Source organism: Antechinus flavipes, chromosome 3, assembly GCF_016432865.1.
Source record: "Antechinus flavipes isolate AdamAnt ecotype Samford, QLD, Australia chromosome 3, AdamAnt_v2, whole genome shotgun sequence".
In the NCBI taxonomy this organism is placed as follows: domain Eukaryota; kingdom Metazoa; phylum Chordata; class Mammalia; order Dasyuromorphia; family Dasyuridae; genus Antechinus; species Antechinus flavipes.
In genome coordinates, this window is record NC_067400.1 from 487,222,229 (window position 1) to 487,242,444 (window position 20,216).

Sequence of the window (20,216 nt, forward strand, 5' to 3'; positions counted from 1 at the left end):
GCAATCTAGATGTGAAATGATATGACATCAGGGATTAAATTTTTTTATAGAAGAGGTAAAGATATCTTGTTAAAGATATTACTGTTTTCTGGCACTGTGACATAAGGAATTAGATTCAAACCTTTTGAAAGCCTGTTTCTCTTAAACATCTGATTTGATATAAAAGATAAAGCCATTGCATTATTTGAGTTGATACTCAAAATGATATTATGCATAGAAGGGAGGTCTGAGTCATGTAGATCAGTCCTGTCTCTGGCATAACATAGGCAGTTTGAACCTGGGCAAGTCACTTAACCTCTCATCTGTCCCAAGCAGTTAACTTTTAAGTTACAAAGAAGTTGAAGCTTTGTATCAGAAGAGGGAATTTACACATTGGAAGTTTCTTACACTAATGAAATTCCAGGTCCAAGATTTGAAGGGGTTAGTGGATGAGGTACAAGTGGAAAATTATTTGAACATTCATTTATGATCTATTATTTCACTCAAGGTATGTAGAAACTCGTAAGAAAGTACTACTAGAGGAAAAAGAAAGAGCTGCAAAAATTGCAAGTCTTCCACCCCCTCCTCCAGATCCATTTGAGGTGAGTTGTGTAATTTCATAAGCTAAAAATGTTTATGTATGTGTGTGTATGCACAGACTGTCATAGGATCACAAGTCTAAAGCTGGATAAGACTTCGGAGGCCATTTAGTTTTTTCCCTTCATTTTGCATTTAGGAAAAACAGGCCCAGGAAGACTAGTGTGGAAGGCAGGATATAAACTTGGGCCCTGATGCCAACACTCTGTGCCTTTTATGTTGTAATGTGAATAGAGGTGTATCTGATCCAAGTGAAGGAGAAATTATACTCGGATTAGAGGAGAATGAGGGAGATGGTTCTGATCAAACAGGACTCTGGATCATTCTTTTTGTCTTGTGAAGTTATTTTCTTAATTGTATATTAGATTGTGAACTCCTTGAGGGCAGAGACTATTGTTTGCCCCTTTTTGAATCTTCAGCATTTATTTTAGTGACTAGTACATAGTAAATACTTAATAAATGTTTTTTAATTGATCTTGTATTTTTGTTTTTGTTTTTAAGTGTTTTATTTTTTCAAGTACATGCAAAGATAGTTTTCAGTATTCACCTTTGCAAAACCTTGTGTTCCAAATTTTTCTCCCTCTTTTTTCTTTTCCCCTTTCCCAAGACAGCAAGCAATCTAATATAGGTTAAACATGTACAATTCTTCTAAACATTTCCATATTCATTATGCTGCACAAGAAAAAAATCAGATCAAAAGGGGGGGAAAAACACAAGAAAGGAAAAAAAAAAAAAACAACCAAACAAAAAACAACAAGGTGCAAATACTGTGCCTTGTTGATCTTGTATTGTGTCAGATCTATGGGATGTCTGGTTCTCTCTTCTGCCTCACCCTTTCATGCAACTTCTACTTCCTTTTAGCTTTTTCAGTCTTACAGGGAAAAGTTGGGCATGTACATATATATCTATTTATAAACATATGACTAGGTGCTGGATTGTTTGGCTATTGTTTCTGATTATTTAATAATAAAAATTACTGCCTCAACACTTAACTTGAAGAAAGTCAATTCTTAAATATGCTATATATTTTCCTCTCTTCCTTGAAACAGTGAAAGTCTTTCTTAATATGCATATAAAAATGAACTATTTGGACATAAGATTGTAATATTTTTATAAGTTAAAATTAGGCAGAGTAGTGTACTTGCTAGAGATCTGGCCTTGGAGTTAGGAAGATTTGGGTTATCTTCTCTCCCTGACAAGTATCAATGTCCCAAACAGCTTTCTTAATAGTTGCAGAACAGTTGCTGGTCTGCCCAGTTATAGTATCCTCAGTATAAATTCCTCACACCAATCAAGTCACTAATCTGGATCCCAAAACACCCCCCTACTCCTGCCAAAAAAAAACCCTAAAACACCTCATAGTTAAATTTTTTTGTTAGAGTCATACCACAGAAGTTAATTGAGAGTTATGCACTTAGCCCAGTTATAGAAGTAGAGCAATACAATCCTTAAAGATCTCTGAGGCTGATAGCTAATTCACAAAGATTCTTTGGCAATTTTCCCATGAAAGAGTTTGTTCCAATTATATTAAATCTATATAATAAGTTACCAGTCGATTCAAATAGCCACAAACTTCTGATAGACTTTTGTTTATAGCACCATACATTGGTTATTGTATTGGAGTAAGGAGTTGGAGGTGCTGCTGGGTCTCAAATAGACTGGTAAATGAAATTAGAAAAATCTCTTTCCTTATATATCTATAAGGATTATTTTTTATATTTTTTAATACTGTTCACTATTTTGCATATGTTATCTCATGTAGTTTATAGCATTGTTAATGTATTAAAGGAATAGTACTCCCGAACCATGCTGGATAATACAGAATTCATGTTCTGTATGTAATGTGCATGGGCAAATTAGCTGAAGGTTTTTAAGGAATCACCATATGATAACTTAGGAGGTAGCCTCAAGATATTTCTATGTAGTGGAAGAGGAAATGAAATGGTTAGATTTCATATTTAAAATGTTTTATTTTTGTAATCATGTAGTAAAGATTTATTTCTGGATTTTTTATTTGTAGGCTGTCCTCACACTTAAGACATACTCTCTTCCTGGAAAAGGCACAGTAAGTCAAAATTACTGAACTATTTGATTTTTCCTACAATGGTAATGTGGGGAGGTAATAGTCCTGACTGAAGATGTCTAGGAATTTTTAGAAATAACAAACACTATGTTTAATAATTTTAAAAAACATATATTATGTAGCTTTTAAAAATGTATGTACATCAGTTAAAATGAGGAAATATAGTAACCACTCACATAGTTATATTTAATTTGATACCATATGTAACAGTATAGTAATTACTACTTATTTTCATTCTAACAAATTAGAAGATAATGTAACACCTTTTTTTCAGCTTTATAAACTTCTGAAGAGTTTTTTGGGGGAAGTTTTCAAGAAGATTTTTTTAGGAGACTTAGGATACCATGTTTTTGAAAAAGTATAATAAAGATGACTGTTTACTATTCCTTGCTCATTCTCATCCATTTCCTAGAATTTTCTGAGGTGGTATCTTATAAGTTTTAATTGCTTCATTTGCAATTTGTTGTTCTATCAGATATAGCTGCCTTCAAAATATATGAATTAATCATTTGAAATCTATTTTTTTGTTTTGGGATTCTTTATAATGTTAGTATTTCAATATTCCCAAATTTCAAGGCATTGATTTGAATGGTAGTGATAAGTACAGAATTTTCCTCAGTTTGCAGTTTACAAGTCTCTATTTTTACTACAGGTCTGTCAGTTACAAATTTATAAAGCAGTGGACTTTAGTAATGTTTTCTTGGGGTCTCTGGGAGCAGCCTTCTTTTCAGCTCAGTAATCACAACAAGAGTGGCTAGGGGTTAAAATCCAAATCCTTTATTATCTCTTTAAAAGTCTTCTCTCCTTTCCTGGGGCCTAGTTAAATTTCTTATAGTCCAGATTCTTTATTATCTCCTTCCTGGGGCTGGGCAGCTTTCTGGAGAGCCTTTCAGTCTGGTCTTGGTCTCAGTGGAGAAATGCAAGAGGAGAGCCTGCCACCAGTGGCCTGACTGAAGATTGAATGAATATCTGTCCTTGGTTCTGAGAGCTTGAGCTCCCTCCTGTCTTCTCTGCCCTCTGAAAGCTTCTCTCTGGCTCTCAGTCCCTGCTTATATGCTCCACACTGAGTATTAATCAATCATTATATCATTAGGAAACCCTTATTTGTTGTAAGATTCAATCAACCATACTGAACCATGCTAAATTAGATAACCAATTAGCACCTTGTTTCAAGTTCAGAGTTCTGACTTATAACAGACTTTCCTTTATTATCTGTTTTTAAGCATTAAAATTGTGTATAACAAAAAGATACAGATGTATTGTGACTTTCTAGTAAATAATACATATTTTGGTTTATTTAAAAACACCAAAATTTGTATATGCAAATGATTGCTTTTCTTCCAGTGATCTCATTGGGAAGCTAAAATTTTTTATTTGTGTGATACTATCAGCATTTAGATTATTTTTTGGAATTTCTTTTTCAGATTTTCTTTAGAGATACTTTGTCAGACACTCAATAAAAGCATTCTTTTGCTGTGAGATCTTTTCTTCTTTTCTGCCTTCTTTCTTTTTGGGGGTTTAATTTGTTCCTCTTTTTTGCTGTTTTTGTTGATATCTACTTGGTGCTGACCAGCCTTTGGTTAATACTAGGGAGATTGTCTCTAAAGCCAAACTGAGACTGAAAGCCTGGAGGAATTTTACATAAAATGGCCTTTCTGTAAATATTTTTATGTTGCACATATAGGTGTGAATAACTGTTTAGAGGAAAGAAAAGGGAAGCCACATTTATATAGAGCCAGCTATGTGCTAGGCCCTGGGCTAAGCACTTAATAGAAGCTTATTTAATCTTCACAACAATACTGAAAGGTAGTTGCTATTTTTAATCCCCTTTTTACAGCTGAGAAAAGTTGTGATCTGCGTGAGATCACCTCACTTGTAATAAGCCTCAGATTCAGAATTTGAACTCAAATCTACCTGACTGTGCCTGGCTTCCATATAACTAAATAGAAATATTATGTGGAATTAACTTTAACTCCAATTTTTATTTAACTACCTTTTCAGGTTCAAAGCAGCATGTTTATGATCTGTTTTTAATATTTTAAAGTTGTAGATATAAATATACATAAACATACATATAGCTACTTATTTTTAAATAGTACACTCACTTTGCAAAATAATTATGCTAATATTACTATCTGTGATTTGTTGATGATCTCATTAGTGTAAGATTCTCTCTACCAGTAGATGACAATTCATCCTTGCCTTTTCAATCTTTGATTCTTATTTATTCCCTTCCATAAATCTGCCAGAGTAAATCTACTTAGTTGGACAAATCATTTAATTTCTTGGTATCCTCAGCAGTTCTCTAGAACTGTAGTAGAACAATTGCTCGTTTTTACTTTAGGTCTTAATGGTTCATGCATGAGAGTAAGTCATGTCATATATCTTATTTCTTGCTTTTAATGCATGCTGGGTAGTACTGGGCCATGAATCAGGAAAAGCTAAATTTGTTTGTTCTTAGACACTTAGAGGTTCTAAGACCTTGGATAAATCATTTACTTGCCTCAGTTTCCTCATCTATAAAATGGAGATAACACCTCTTCTCCCTTCCCCCTTTCCCAATCTTGGTGTTATGGTTAATATTTTGCCCCATTTTCTTTTCTACTCAATATGTATTCTTGATGTCTTTTATGCCATTTTTTTGTATGCAAGTTACTGTAGGATGCCATTGCTTACACCTAAGATTCTCAGCTGTGTAAAATGACTAGAAGAATATTAGTGTTAAAAACATAAGACGTTGACATCAGCTTAGGGTCAATGAAGATGTCATACAATTTCATCAATAACATCCAACCTATATATTCAGTTTTGGAACTGATGTATTGTGTTTCTGTCCAAATAGATATATACATTGATGGACTAAAAAGAATTACATTTAGCTTCATAGTATGAGTGATGTGCATTCTTTATGCATTTTATTTTTCCTATATGAATTACTAGAACAATCTCTTGAGTAGCTATGGATTTTACTGTGAAGTTCTTATAGCTCCCATGGTACTGATTTCTACAAATAAGAGTATTTGGAGATCTTTTCCTGAGACAGTGACCATTAATAACTTAACTTTGAATAATGTAATATAAATTCTATAAATTAAATTCACTGATAGAGATTATAACTAAAGAGATTTCAACATGGATTACTTTGTAGGGAAAAAAAAAGCTTTCTTGATTAAAAAAAGATTACCTTTTAATTTCTATTTGTAAATTCAGTTTTTCAAGTAATAATTGCATTGAACTAATTTTAATTCTTTAAATGGCAGTAGAGGGGGGAATTACTATATCCTATACTTATTTCCTGGATTTTAAACCACTACCTCCCAGTAACCTTTTTATTTCACTCACAGCCTATTCATTCCTGTACTCCTTGATAAATCATCCTATGTCTTTAAACCTTGAAACCAGAATTTATTCCATCTGCTCAGTTTAGCCAAAATGTGGGTAACCTCTAAAATATATAAGTTCTCTCCACTCCAGGCTGCTGCTTCTCCTTTTTCACCTGACTCAAGAGAGCCAAAAGGAGAATAGTAATATTCCTTGTTTTCTCTTCTCCCTCATTTCTGTATTCTTTTTTAACATCTATATAACATGATTATACTACCCTCTCTCCCTAATCCCCATTGCTTTTATTTCCTGAACTCCACTTCATTTTCCCCAGTTTTCTAAATTACTTTATGGCTTATCTATCCTCTCCATTCTTGCCACCATTCTCAGGGAATTGAGCCTTCATATTGATTAGATATTCACTGTCATAGTCTGACTTTTCTGTTATTATACCAATTAGTAATTTCCTCTATTCATCAGCAATCCAAGATGCTTTTAATCTCTTCTTCTGATTCTTATTGTGGGATATCTCATCTGGCATCCCTTTCCTGGAGGTGGGTTGGAACAGCTTTGGAGATAGAGGACCTGAATGTACATTCTATATTAATTATCCCTTACTTGTGTATATGGTCTTGGGTAAATCACTTAATTTTTGTTGGCCTTAACACCTGGTTAAAAGAAGATTGTTGGACTAGGTTGCCCCTAAGGATTTTTTTGGCTCTATATTTGTGATCCGAGAACATATCTTTATTTCTTGAAGCACAAGCTTCTTTTCTTTTAGACAGTCCAGTTTGATCCTTTTGGAAGAAATTAGTTACTTGGCTTTGGTTGTACACTGTGCTTTTTTCCATTTTCCTCTGATTCAGTCGTCTAACCTCAACCTCCTGAAACAGATATAGGTTCCCTTCTGACTTGTCAGATACCTTTCGTTTTCTGCTCAAATCTTTGTTCTTTCTCATCTTCTGTACACCCTCTACTTCTTTCAATAGTTAATAATTAATAATTTAATAATAAGTTAATAATAGTTAATAATTAGATAAGAAAAGACCAGTCAAAGATAAGCTTTGAACTTGATGCTTGGGAGATTGGTGGTCTTTATACCAATAGAGAAATTGGAGGAAAGGGCAGATATAAAGGGAAAGATAATGAACTCCATTTTGGAGGTGATAAGCATGTTATCTTGTTTGATCCTTACAACAATGATGAGGTAAACTAGATTAACTCCATTTTATAGATGGACAGTTGAGGGCTCAAGAGATTGGGTGACTTTTTCAAGGTCATATAGATGATAGTGACAAGAGTCAGCCTTCATTCTTTTTTTTCACTACCACATGAGGATAGAGTATGTCTGCGCATTCTTTGATGGTAGTGAGGCTTTTAAAATCTGAATCTGATTGACTAGTTATGAATGAACTTTTATATGCAATAGATTTTGATAAATGGAAGCTCTTTTAGTTAAACAATAATAAGTGGAACATAGGAATAAACATATATGATTGGGAGGCATTATCATTATTAGATAATAACTAACGGATTTCAGAGGATAGTAAACAGGTATTAATATATACCTGTATGAAATACTAATTAATCGCTTTGTGGTAATTCATGAAGCTTTAAAATATTTCTTTCTGAAACAAGTATTTCTATCATCTTGAACTATATAGAGTACAGAATTATTTATTTCTCCAATCTTCAAATAAGAATTTCTATAGTAAAGACTTAGCTTTTCTATTTTTCATCATTTTGAGTGAGTAAAGAAAAGGATATATAATATTTTTAGATTTCAAATCCTAAATAACCATAGGAGGCTTTGGAAAGTTATAACCATTAGAAAAATCTTGAAAAAAAATGCTTTTAAAAAATTCAGAAAAATGCTTTTTTTTTTTTTTTTTTGTTAGGACGAAATAAAAAAGTTTAGATGGAGGCATGTGGTGATCTTCTTCCCAAATGCAGCTAGGTGATAAAAGTTCAGATCTTTTATTATCTCCAATATAGCCCAGTTAGCTTAGAGGTCTATCTCTCTGCTTGGTTCCAAGAGCTCTCTCCGAATGTCGCCAAATCCAAAGATCTGGTCCTTCAGCCTCTGCCTCTGCTTTCTTCAGCCTCCAGCCAGCTCCACTCTTCATGTCATTCCGGTGAAATCTGATCGAGAGCCTCCGTCTGTTTCTTTTATACAAGAGGGAGGAATTGTGGGATACGAGAGAGAGGGATTATGGGTTTTCTCCCATAGTGCTCTCTGGCCCAAAGAAGCTTCAAGGGAGGTGTGAACTCACAAAGTTACAAAGTTTACTTTGTGAAGCTGGCATACTTGTGGACTCCAATGAGTAAAGGTGTAAACACAAACCTTGTATTAATTAGTTCTACTTAGTACCTTGTTTCAGGTTCTGCCCAAAACATCTTCTTGTAAGATCAGATCAACTCTAATTAGTTAGCAGTTAGTAAGGATTCCAACAGAGGCATAAACCATAATTTTCTCTGTCTTAGTTTGGGAGGTGTTACTTTGTAAAACTAGGACAGTACAGTGGTACTTGGCACAGATCCTTAAATGTTTTAAATGAATTATGCTGGCAGTTTCAGTATTTTGTAATGCAGTTCTTTTTCTTTTCTTGTTGTAGGTTTTCTGTTCTCATTTCTTTTCTCATACATGCAGCAATGCATGTTCTGTTTTTTGATCCTTTGGATTTTTTTAGTTATGGGACCTGCCTTGTGGTATTTTATTGCCATGGGAAAAGTCTAAGGAAATTCCTTTTGCCACTTTAGGGACAGTTGCTCTTCAACATTCAATTATTGAGTTTTTCAAGCATTGAGAGGTTGAGTTTCCAAAGATTATGTAATCAATTTGTGTCAGAGGTAGTAGTTGAACCCAGATGTGTCTGACTATAGGGCCTGCTCTATGCATTCCGCTATATTGCTTTTAATTTCTAAAGAAATAGGAAGGCATAAGAGATGTTCTTTTTAATTTTAGTCTGGATGACAGGTAATCTGCACACTTTAATGTATAATAGATTTAAATGGTTATTATATTTGAGTTAGAAGGGAACTTAAAGATCATCTCATCCAACTCCTTCATTTTATGGTTCAGTAGAGAGAGGAAGTGATTTGATTAGGGTAAACATAGTTTTAAATAGCAGAGCCAGATTTTAGTTTCTTTATTCTGCCTATTCTAAGCTTTACTCTTTCTGCTATGTTAAGCTGTCCTGTAAGAGAAACTTAGATGAATGAAAGTGAATTTATTATGTGTATATAGGTTTTAGAGTGTCATTTTATAAATTAAGGAAAATTAAGCCCAGAGATGGTAAATAAAATATTAAGGGATTTGTTCAGGAGTAAGTGGTAAAGGTAAGAGTTGCATCAAGGGTCCCTAACTTCAGATCCATGCTCTTTCCAATGTTCTATATGATACCATTGTCTTCTTTGAATCTCCTAGAAAATGTACTGCATAGAGAATTTTTAAAAATAAAAGTGGTATTGTAATTTATAGAGATCAAATTTTCCTTTGGAACAAATTTTTAAATGGATAACCAAATAATTGGTTTTATTGAACCACATGGTAACTTGCTAAAATGCAGAATTTTTTCCCCTCCATTTTTTAATAATGTTTTTGTCTCAACAAATTGTTTTTATTTTTTCAGAATGTTCAAGTAAAGGGAATTTCTACATTAAAGAGCAACACTGCTAGTAATCCTCCTACTTATCATCATCTTGGCCCAAGTGTCATAAACGAGGAGAAGGATGTAGAGCAGGTGATTGACTTAATGCTTATTTATAGGCTCCAATAAATGATTACTTTGGCTTCTAATATTATGAGATTGTAAAATTTAAATAACCTAGCAAGCATGGGTTGTGGTCATTGAAAAAATATTTTAAAATGTTTTATAATTGTATAGAAGATACATAATGGTTCTATTCATTCTATCAAACAAAATAGGGCAGTATAAGAAGGCATATCATAAATTTTTCTATCCTATTTTAGGGTAATATTCTGAAATTAGAACAACATGGCTACTTGCCACTATCCCAGAATTCATCTTAGTTCTTTAAACTATGATGATAAATTACATTGACCCCTTCTTATTTGACAATACAATACATTTACTCTTCAGCTTTCTCTTCTCATTTAAGTAATAATATATAATAGTATGTTTACTATTTTCTTATGAATTAAATAATGAATATCCTTTTTTATTGGATGATGTGTCTTAGGGGGATATAGATTAAAAGGTAGAAGGAATATTAGGTATTAGAAGTTGTTTAGACCAATTTTACAAAGGAGAAAACTGATACCTAAAGAGAGAATTACTTGTGGTCACACATTTAAATAAGTAGGAGATCTTAATCATCCAACTCCAAATTCAGTGTTCTTTCTACTACGCTGGACTGTTTTGAAGCTTAAAAGTGAATGGGAATAAAATAGGGAGGTACTGTTTTCATTTAGATCTCCTGTAAAATACTTGAGATACTAGAGAATTTTGTTAAAAACCTTTTTCTAACCTTTAAGTTTCTTCTTTTTGGTAGAACAATAATTTCAGATATATAAGCCAATTTTCAGTTCTTTGGGGGGCTATATTGTAACTTATTAAAGTACAAAACTATTTTTGTCTATACCATTACTAATGCCTTTCACTTTGCAAAATTTTTTTATGTTCAATTTTTTAGAACCTTCAATTGAAGCAAATTTCTAAGATTACTAGTACTACTACTTGTACTAGTACTATTACTACTTGTTCCACTTACAATTTTGAACCAACTGTGGAGAGAGAGATGGAAGTACAGCAGGTGATATATTTTTTATTTGCTTATAATACCCTAGAATTATTTACTTTATCTTGGTGTTTAATGTAATGTCTATTGATTGATGGAGGACTACTTTTTCTTTTAGTTCAAAATGTAGTATACTGATTGATTACAGAGCTTGAATAATTCAAATAGCTAAGGTTAATTCCATTTTTAAAATTAAATGTTTTCTGACATTGCATAGCCATCAAAATAATGTCATTATAGAATTTCAAAATTTAAACTTTTCAAAAGACTTATTTATTTATAGAGATCAGTGGCCTTACTGTATTAATAATATATATTAATAATACATATAATGTTATATTAATATTATATTATCATGTGTATTATATTAATATGACAGAAAACTTTCTGTTTACTTTTTATTTGAGGTTTTTAAGGTATCCAGGTGAGTTATTGCACATTTATGTTTTATCAAAAGAATTTTTCTACTGAAATATAATTTATATCATTTAAAAAGAAGTGAAACATTTTTGCAACATTAAAAGTGCTATAAAAATAATAATAAAACTTAATTGCATCTTTGCAGTATATATTTTCTATCTTTATTTATTGTCTGCAGAATAAATATAAGACGAAAAAATGCAAATAAAAAGTAGTTAAATAGCAAATATTTTGAAAATATCGTTGGCAGGATCAGGAAAGGTCTCATCCAGAATGTACCATTGGCCCAAGTCTTCATGATAACTAGGAATTCAAAAGGCAGGGATGGAAACAAGTTTGAGACATGTGAGAGAGTCATGCAAATGCATAAAGATGGGAACTGGAGTTTGCAATCAGAACAGTAAAGGCCATTTTGGATTGTAGAGTATAATAATAGGGAGAGTGTTATACAAGACTGGAAAATATTATCACAAACATTATAACTTAATTGCATAATTAAGTATGCTGTCATGATGATTTTGATATTGATACAAAAAATATTGAAGAAAAAAGTTTCTTAATCACGTTTTTAAGTTGTGTGCTATTAATCCACATATCTGATCATTTTTACCCTAATTTTATAGTAACTAAAAGAAAGATATTAATCTTGTGTGTGTGTGTGTGTGTGTGTGTGTGTGTGTGTGTGTGTGTGTTTTGTATAAAATATTGTTGATTGACTGCTAGCCAGATCCTCATTTGGCTGCTGAAGAAGAAACAAAGAGGTTGGAGAAACTACAGAAAGAAGCAATCCAAGAAAAGAGAGAACAGCTTGAAAAGGCTCACATACGAGGAATTCATGCTATGAGAAAGGTTCATTTGGCTAAAGTAAGCAAAATACAACTGTTTTCCAGGTGATAAATATGAAGACCAGTAATAGAAATATTTAGCATAGCAAAATGAATAATAAATGGGTTGAAATTAAGGGAGTACAGAGGATGTTATAGTGATGTCGTTTCTATTCTTACCTCTTCTGATTACAAATTAAATAGCCCATTTTTGTTTGCCTCTGGCATTCCATACATATTTACTAATAGTGACTATAATTAAATTTCAACATATAGATCAGAAAAATGTCATGTTACAAGAGAAGTTAATTGAAAACTTTTTTAAAAATTAGTGTTGTGTTTTTTTTTTTTTTTTTCATTCTTGGGATTTAAAACCAAAAAAAGAATTATTTATATTCTTCTCTTATTTATCTGACAATATCCAGAAATATTTTGTAAGTAATATTAGAAGTGTGAAAACTGGTTTTAGGAATCTAGAGGATTTAGAAAATTTTCCTTGATAATATAGTACTGTGTGCCTGCTAATTGTTGAAATTACAGGCTTAGAAATAATACATACTGTTGGTAATTTTATGGATTTAAATTTTTTATACTGCTTAAGTGTTTTAGGTATTTTTCTTTGGAAATAGATTTTTTTTTAATATTTTGGGATGGTTTTATTTTATTTTATTAAAGCTTTATGCAGAATAACTACAAAATTGCAGAATAGGAATTCAGTGGTCAGTGAGTCTCATCTCATACCTGAACAGAATTTACTTTCCACAGGTAGAATAATTATTTAGTCTTTTTTTAAAGGCTTCCCTTCAGGAGTATCTACTTTTGGTGGAGGTATGGAATGCCTAGTTGTGAAAAATTCATTCTTTATTCTTGGACTGAATCTTGCCTTCTTTAAATATTCACTTTTGTTCTATTATAAGTTTTTAGTAAACCAAAAAAAAAAAAAAGATATGTTATTCCTGGAACTTAGTAATAATCATTCAATATAGTTAACTACTGTTTATTCTAAATCTTTTTTTGAGTTAATGAAATACCATTTAAAATAGACTTATATTTTTTTCTGTCTCCTCCATATTGTTCAGTGATTTAAGAATTAGATACCTCATTAATAAATCAAAATATTGGTCATTCATGAACAATTGTACATCCATTAACTTCAGTTATGTGCCTTATTATTTTACTAGAAAATAAGTTTTTAGCTAATTAAAAGAAAATTGAATCATAATTTGATCTTTTTTTAGATGTGATTGAAAAAAAAAAGTAAGAAAAGCTACTCACAAACAGAATGGTCTTTAGGAACCAGTTCATTTAGGAGCAAAAAGCTCTTAAGGCCCTCACTGGAGTAAAGCATACTATTCTTTGATATTTAGCATTTTGGATATATTATTAGGAAAAGTTTAAAGATTTAGGGTTAAGCATGTTCCAATGAAAGGGAAAATAATAAGTACTTGTCAGCTGACTAACATGTCTCTTTACTTCTCAGTGCCCCAAACAGCAATAAGTTGAAAGGATGGTGTTGATATTTGTAAGGGAATTCCTTATCAGGAGCTCCCTCATTCAGTAAAATCATAAAAGAAAGCTAATAAAGATTGCAAAGATTTCCGTATAAATTTTTTTTTAAGTTATGGTACTTAAAATGTAAGTGTTTGGCTAGAAATAACTGAATGCTTGTTAATTTGATTTTTATTTGTAGAACAGAGAGAAAATAATGAAAGAGCTGGAACAGCTGCAACAAGTGGACCTCGCTCGGAGAAGGCAGAATGTGGCGCAGATGCCACCACAGGTGGTTGAGCTGCCATACAAACGCATGGAAATTAAAGAGGACTGGCAGAGGGAACTAGAGTTTGCCTTTGAAGATATGTACAATGCAGACAGGAGTAAGATATTTTGGTTTTAAAAATGTATTAAGAAAATGCTTAAGTCAGAAAGTAGAACAGCTTATTATTTTGTTAATAAAGTAGATTTCTTGAATCACAAGGTTTTGGCAGTTTTTTAAAATAAGAGTGTCACTATGTAAGATGCTTTTTGTTGTCTTTATTTTTTTTAGTTTCTCTTTGGGAGGCTTTAAACTTATTGAATGAAATTTCTGAAATTTCTTTTTTTTTAGAGGTGAAGGGAGACCTGATTTTGAAACTAGAGCCAGAGCCTTTGCCAGTTGTGACTGAACTCATGCAGGATGAAGAACTGGATCTTTCAATGGAGCAAGACTGCACATCTGAGATTCAGAACCAAGAGAGAATGGAAGAAGAAACTCCATTTCTCACAGAAACAAAATGTAGGAAACCCTAAAACTGAATTTATTTTAATTCAGAATTATTATATCATTTCAAATAACTACTTTAAGATAATAGTAATTTCTGTGTTTGGTATGTCACAAAGAAAAAATGAGTGCTTTATCGATATTGAGGCCTTAAAATCTGTCCATTGATTATTTGATGGTGAAGATATTTCCATTTTATTGCACTCTTAACTACTGACTCTTTTCTGTTTCTCCCTCTGCAACATCTCAAATCCATATCCTTTTTTCTCCATGCACAGACATCATCCTAGTATTGGCTCTCGTTACCTCTTATCTGAACTCTTAGGCCTTTTAATTGGTCTTCTGGCTTCAAGTCTCTGCCCTTTTCAGTCATCATCCTTATAACTGCTGCTATTTTCTTAGTTCTGTTGCATCTAAGATAAATCTTTTTGTTTGTCTTTTAAGAACCTTCACAACCTGGATACAACCTATCTAGCTTTATTATATATAACTTTCCTTCCCTCTCCCTGTGGTCAATTCAAACTGGCATTGCTGTTTCTCATGTATGGTGTTCTGTATCCTGTTTCTGTTCCTTTATACTTTTGGACCTTTGTACCTATAATGCTGAGCAACTACCTTCTTCACAGTCTTTCTATCATTCTGCTCCCTATTCCCCTACATGTGTTAATGCTCTAACATCTCTGTGTTTACTTTGAGGTTTTTATTTATACATAGGTGTCCCTTTCTGTATGTTTTATAGAAAAAGGTAAATACAGATGATACATGCATATTGTTTATAAGAATCCTTGGTAACAGAGACTTTTGCATCCTATCAACTAGTATTCTTGCATACTTGTTGATTCTATCCCAAAATTTTTCAAGTTACATAGGTTTTCAGGTCTGAGAATTAATTTAAACTTAATAGTTTCTTCAAGCTTGATTGTGTTCTTTTTAAACTCGAGAATAGTCTGGTACACTGTAATGCAGTGAATTTTATTATAACTGGTTAAAAAAACTAATATTTATTAAACTAGCAATGTAAAAGTGGTAATGAAGAAAAGAAATTAAAGAGAACAAAGGCCATAATAATTATTTTTTCGGTTTAGTGTTTTGTAGCAGCTGATCAATGATTATAAATGTAATGTGATTTCAATTTTGTGTTTAATTTTTTTTCTTAGCTCCATTGGCACAGGAGACCCATCATGCACCTTCAAAAACTGTATTAAAAAAATTATTAGACAGAATTCAGAGCCAGAGATCTCAGTGGGCAAATAAGTACACTTCCGAAGATGAAAATGAAATGCCTAAAAATTTTGTTGATGGTGAAAGTGAGACAATAGAGACAGGAACACTTGTCAGTGAAGAAAAACCACTGGATAAATCAGAACATACAACAGAACAAGGTATTGTTCTCTAGTATTACATGTTAATCCAACACCTACAACTTTTTTAGATTATGTATATTATTATCATACTTCAAAATCCATATTTACCCAGATAGGGGGGTGTTATTCTAAGTTACTGATGAAAAATCTGAGGCCCAGAAAGTTGCTTAAGTTTAATAGTGGACTTAGCATTAGAAAGGTTCTTTTTTCCTCATTTTAGTAAGATAGTAGCTTTTTGAGTCAATCTCTTTTTTCTTTAATTTTTCACACCCACCCCTCGAACTCCTATGTCAATCTTGTATTGAAGTAGATTAGGACATAAATACTGGGATTCTTATTGAAAAGATACTTTTAATCTAATAATTATGTAGTGTTTATTCCTTCTCCTTTGTGGCAGAGAAATTATTTGACTCCCCCTTCCCCCTCCCACTTCCCATTTTTAAACCTTTTATTTGTCATTGTTTTTGACATAATTGGTTAGTTCCCTATTCTGCATTGTAAATCTTAATACAGATCATCAACTCATCTGGTCTTTATCTCATACAAAGCTACTATTCCTTAAGGGTCCTCAATTCCTGGTAAGTAATGTGGAGACACTATACAGAGACCAGTATGGTAGAGTCTGTATACTGTCAAAAGAAATGGACTGGGGGAAGGGTAGATACTTTAAATTCTATAGATATTCTATATTAATGATAACATTTATTTGCATAGTTTTTTGCACTTTAAAGTGCTTTCATAAAACTCACTTCATTTAATCCTTATGACATCTCTGTAAGACAAATAGAAGATATATTAAGATTTCCCCTTCTTATGCATGAACAAATTGGAAACTCCCTGGCCACATTGCATTCAGTATTTTTTCTTTATATTTCATAATATTTTTTACTAATTTTATGACCTTTCTGTATTATATGAAGGTTATTTATGTATGTGTATTGTCTCTCCCCATTATAATGTAAAATTTTAAGCTTGGGATCATATCATTCTTGTATCTCTACTGCTTAGCCCAATACCTTATACAAAATATTCAGTAAGTATTTTTGTTTGAGGAAAAAAGACAGACTGAATTAAAATGTGATCAAAACCAAATAAAAATTATTAAAAGTCTACCATATGAAAGACTGTGCTCAAAACTATTGTCTTTGTTGAAATAAATTTAAAAAAAAATCTATTTAACATAAATAGTTGAGCAGGGAAGGAATATTCTAAAAGGCAAATAAAGTCCTAATGTTATTGTGAAAATAATTTTGACCAGGGGATCATCTTTTGAGAGATATCTTTTGCAGGTTTAGAAAATAGTTTTTGTTTGTTTTGGTTTTGATTTGTGCTTTTTTCTTTGTTTCTGGGTTTCTAATGCTTATGTGGGCTCTACTTATATTCATTGATTTAGTACTACAAAATCCTCTTGTGGAATTTCTCTTTTCATAACTCAGCTGTTTATGGTAAAATGATTTTATTTCTCAAGTTGATACTGTTTCACTTAGATGAGACAACTAAAAATTTAAGATAGTAACATATAATTGCTGAATATTTCAAATAATTACTGATAATCATTCTCAATTTATTTCTTTTTTTAAAACAGTTTTTTTTTTTTTTAATGAATGGTGTTGGGAGATACAACTTATTTTATGATTTTTTAAAATTTCAGTATAGACTATTTATACTCCTCACATTCATATGCAACAGTGATCTATATCATAAGTTTCTGCCAAATATTTCAGATTTGATAATTGCTAAATTTCATTCACTATCAGAGCGAACTTGCCTTGCTAGCTTTGCTTTTATTTTGATTTAACTTTGTAGTTTTTTTAAAATGTGGATTATTTAGTCCAACTCTTCTCATTTTTTAAGAAACTGGGATACAGGGAAGTTTTAAGTCACTTGCTCTGGCTCACCTAAGTAGTATGTGAAAGGAAGGCTTTGACCTCAAGGCCTTTGCTCCAGATCCAGGCCTCTTTCTACTATATTAAACTTACCCATTAGAAAGATCAGATAATTTTGCCCATTGTTTCACTTTATCTTCTCCAGCCCTAGAATTTGGGAGTATTTCCCAGCATTTGGAAATCTGTTTAGAAAGAATTATCTCCAGGTTTTACAAATCAAAATCCCCTGTAAAAAATTTAAGCATTTTCTTTGGCTTTGTTTATATTTAGACTTGAATAATAATATTGGGTTAGTTATTACATCCAATATTATTTGCTTTTGAAGGTGAAACAAAACAACTTAGTGGCCTTGGAGGTGAAACATTCAAAACTGAGTTGGAAACAGATCTCAGAAAAGAACAGCCATGCAAAAACCTTACAGAATCTGGAAACAACAAAGGTAATTTTGTTTTCTTCAGAGTCCTTAGTTATACTTTAGATTAATTTTAACACCTTTTAATTTCCCTAGTTAACTTATTATATATTGATCTATGAAATAAATCACTTGTGAATAATAAAAGAAAAGGGAATATGCATTTAACTATCTAGCATATGTCACATATTGTGCTAAATGATAAAGATTTGATGGAAAAGTATTATGAAAATATAAAAATTTTAAAATTCAAATCCATTTCTTGTTTTGAGAAGGCTTAGAATCATCTGAAAGTGAAATTTCCCAGGTAGATGAAAAGTCGGTTCTACTTGATCCTCATGAAGAGGCTACAGACAGACAAAAACAGGTACTTTTTGGAAATTCTTTTAGTTTTTTCATCTTTGATTGTAATATTACTTAGCTGTATATTTGTCTTGATTTTTGACCCTTTTAAGAGATTCCTGTGGTACTTCTCTTGCTCTCTGCCATGATTAACCTTATCTTCCCCACCTTCTTGAACTTTCCTCTGAATTTCAATCTCACTTCAATTTGTATGACATAACTTTCCTCTCTTTATTCTTTTTGTATTTTAATTATTTGAGTGTTTCCCACTAAGTTTGAAGTTCCTTAAGGACGAAAGTCATTTAACTTTTAATTTTGTAGATAATAGGTGAATCAGTACTTGTTAAATGTGGCTGTTTTGCTGTCATAATATAGTGTACTATATCCCAATCTCATTTAACTTTATTAAAATTACCTGAGTTGCAGGAAAATGGGAGGAAATTAAATCTTGTGTGTACATTTTCCATCTTTGTCATTTACCTTTGATAGCCATTTTGTTTTTGCATTAAACTTAATAGAGGAAGATGACTTTTGTTTTATATAATATGTGTAGGTTTTTTCTTTTTAAATTTGAAGAAAGGAATCATATGAACCAAGTTTCTAGAAACATGAATTTGGAGATGTTTGTAGTACAAAGTCCCTATGAGGCACACATTTAGAAATTAATTCATTTGATTGCTTCAGTATTTCTTTTATAGTTTGTATTTTCTTTTTGTGTGAAATATGGCTTTAAACAGAAAATTAGTGAAGACATTTCAGACCAAATTGAGAATTAACTTTTTTTTAATATTAGTAAACACATATTTAGGATATATTAAGTATTCTTGTCATTTCAGAATAGTGATCATATCTTTAGAATATATTAATAAAGGCTGTAATAATTTCAGTTTGGTTACTCTTTTGTAAATTGATTCCTCTTTAATTTTTTAATGATGTAATGAGCATCACTTTGTGCTTTAAAGAAATTTATGACTGTTTCTTTTTGTTTCTTAGATGATGAAACTTGAACAACAAAAGCAAAAACAGCTGGCATTAATTAGACAGATTGAACAACAGAGAATAAGACTGGAGAGTGAATGCCTAAAAGCTCGAAAGACTCAACTAGAACTTGAGAGGAAAAAAATAAAAGAAAGAATTCAGCAGTTTTATTTAAGATATATGAAATCTTATCCTTTTGTGGACCAGTGGAAGAAAGAAGCCTCTGTGGTCCCTCAGCATTTAGTAAAAAAAATTTCTTTCAGATTCTTAAGTATATTTAAATATACTTTTTTATTTAGTATATTTACTCTATACTCTTAAAAACATGGAAAACTTTGAAAATTGTCAGAACAGTTACATTAATATGACTTAAATTTTTTAATTGATGTGATCAGATTTTTCCTCTTGTAGGCATGCAACCATAATTAGCATCAAGTATTTATGTAATTCTAGAATACAAACTAGTGAAACTCCTATTAGTCTTGCTTTTGTGAATATTATTAGATTCCATGGACCCCTTATAATATTATTTGATTTTTAAGTTAGGAGTAGATGTTATATTTTTATTAATATTAATTTGTAATTGCAAGTATTTTTTTAAAGCTTCATAGAAACTACAATGAGAACTTTTTATCTCAGTGACTTATAACTTTATTTTAAATTCTTCTCAAATATTCTCTTTTATTAGATGAATGATGCTCCAACAATTGATTTGGAAATTTCCAGAGAAGATTGTAGTAGAGAAATGATTCATAATTACCAGCAACATCTTTTACAGCAAAACAGGTATTAATTCACAAGTAAATTTTCTTGTGTGTGTGTCTAGATTTTTGGATTTGTTAATCATTCTTTGAGATGAGGACATGAAAATTTCCCAAAAGATTATTCAAGAGTATATTCTTTCTTCTATCTATAGTAACTTGTGAGAGATAATTTCATTTTCCATAAGATGAAAGTTAGTATTAATACTTTAGAATACTGGACATTTTTCT

At 31.5% G+C, this 20,216-nt stretch overlaps 1 protein-coding gene across 7 annotated transcripts in view; it reads left to right on the forward strand.

Moving 5' to 3' along the window:
• Window positions 1-20,216, forward strand: part of CEP295 (centrosomal protein 295) — a 97,349-nt gene that overhangs the window by 16,376 nt on the left and 60,757 nt on the right. For 6 of the 7 annotated variants that reach the window (XM_051986823.1, XM_051986819.1, XM_051986820.1 and 3 more), the window contains exons 5-16: window positions 488-581; window positions 2,597-2,641; window positions 9,613-9,723; window positions 10,637-10,756; window positions 11,885-12,025; window positions 13,676-13,859; window positions 14,090-14,257; window positions 15,400-15,624; window positions 17,818-17,931; window positions 18,180-18,271; window positions 19,240-19,467; window positions 19,913-20,010. In XM_051986823.1, coding sequence (XP_051842783.1) covers window positions 488-581; window positions 2,597-2,641; window positions 9,613-9,723; window positions 10,637-10,756; window positions 11,885-12,025; window positions 13,676-13,859; window positions 14,090-14,257; window positions 15,400-15,624; window positions 17,818-17,931; window positions 18,180-18,271; window positions 19,240-19,467; window positions 19,913-20,010 — 1,620 coding nt within the window. The remainder of the gene's footprint in view (window positions 1-487; window positions 582-2,596; window positions 2,642-9,612; window positions 9,724-10,636; window positions 10,757-11,884; window positions 12,026-13,675; window positions 13,860-14,089; window positions 14,258-15,399; window positions 15,625-17,817; window positions 17,932-18,179; window positions 18,272-19,239; window positions 19,468-19,912; window positions 20,011-20,216) is intronic. The other variant, XM_051986825.1, reaches the window with a different exon arrangement.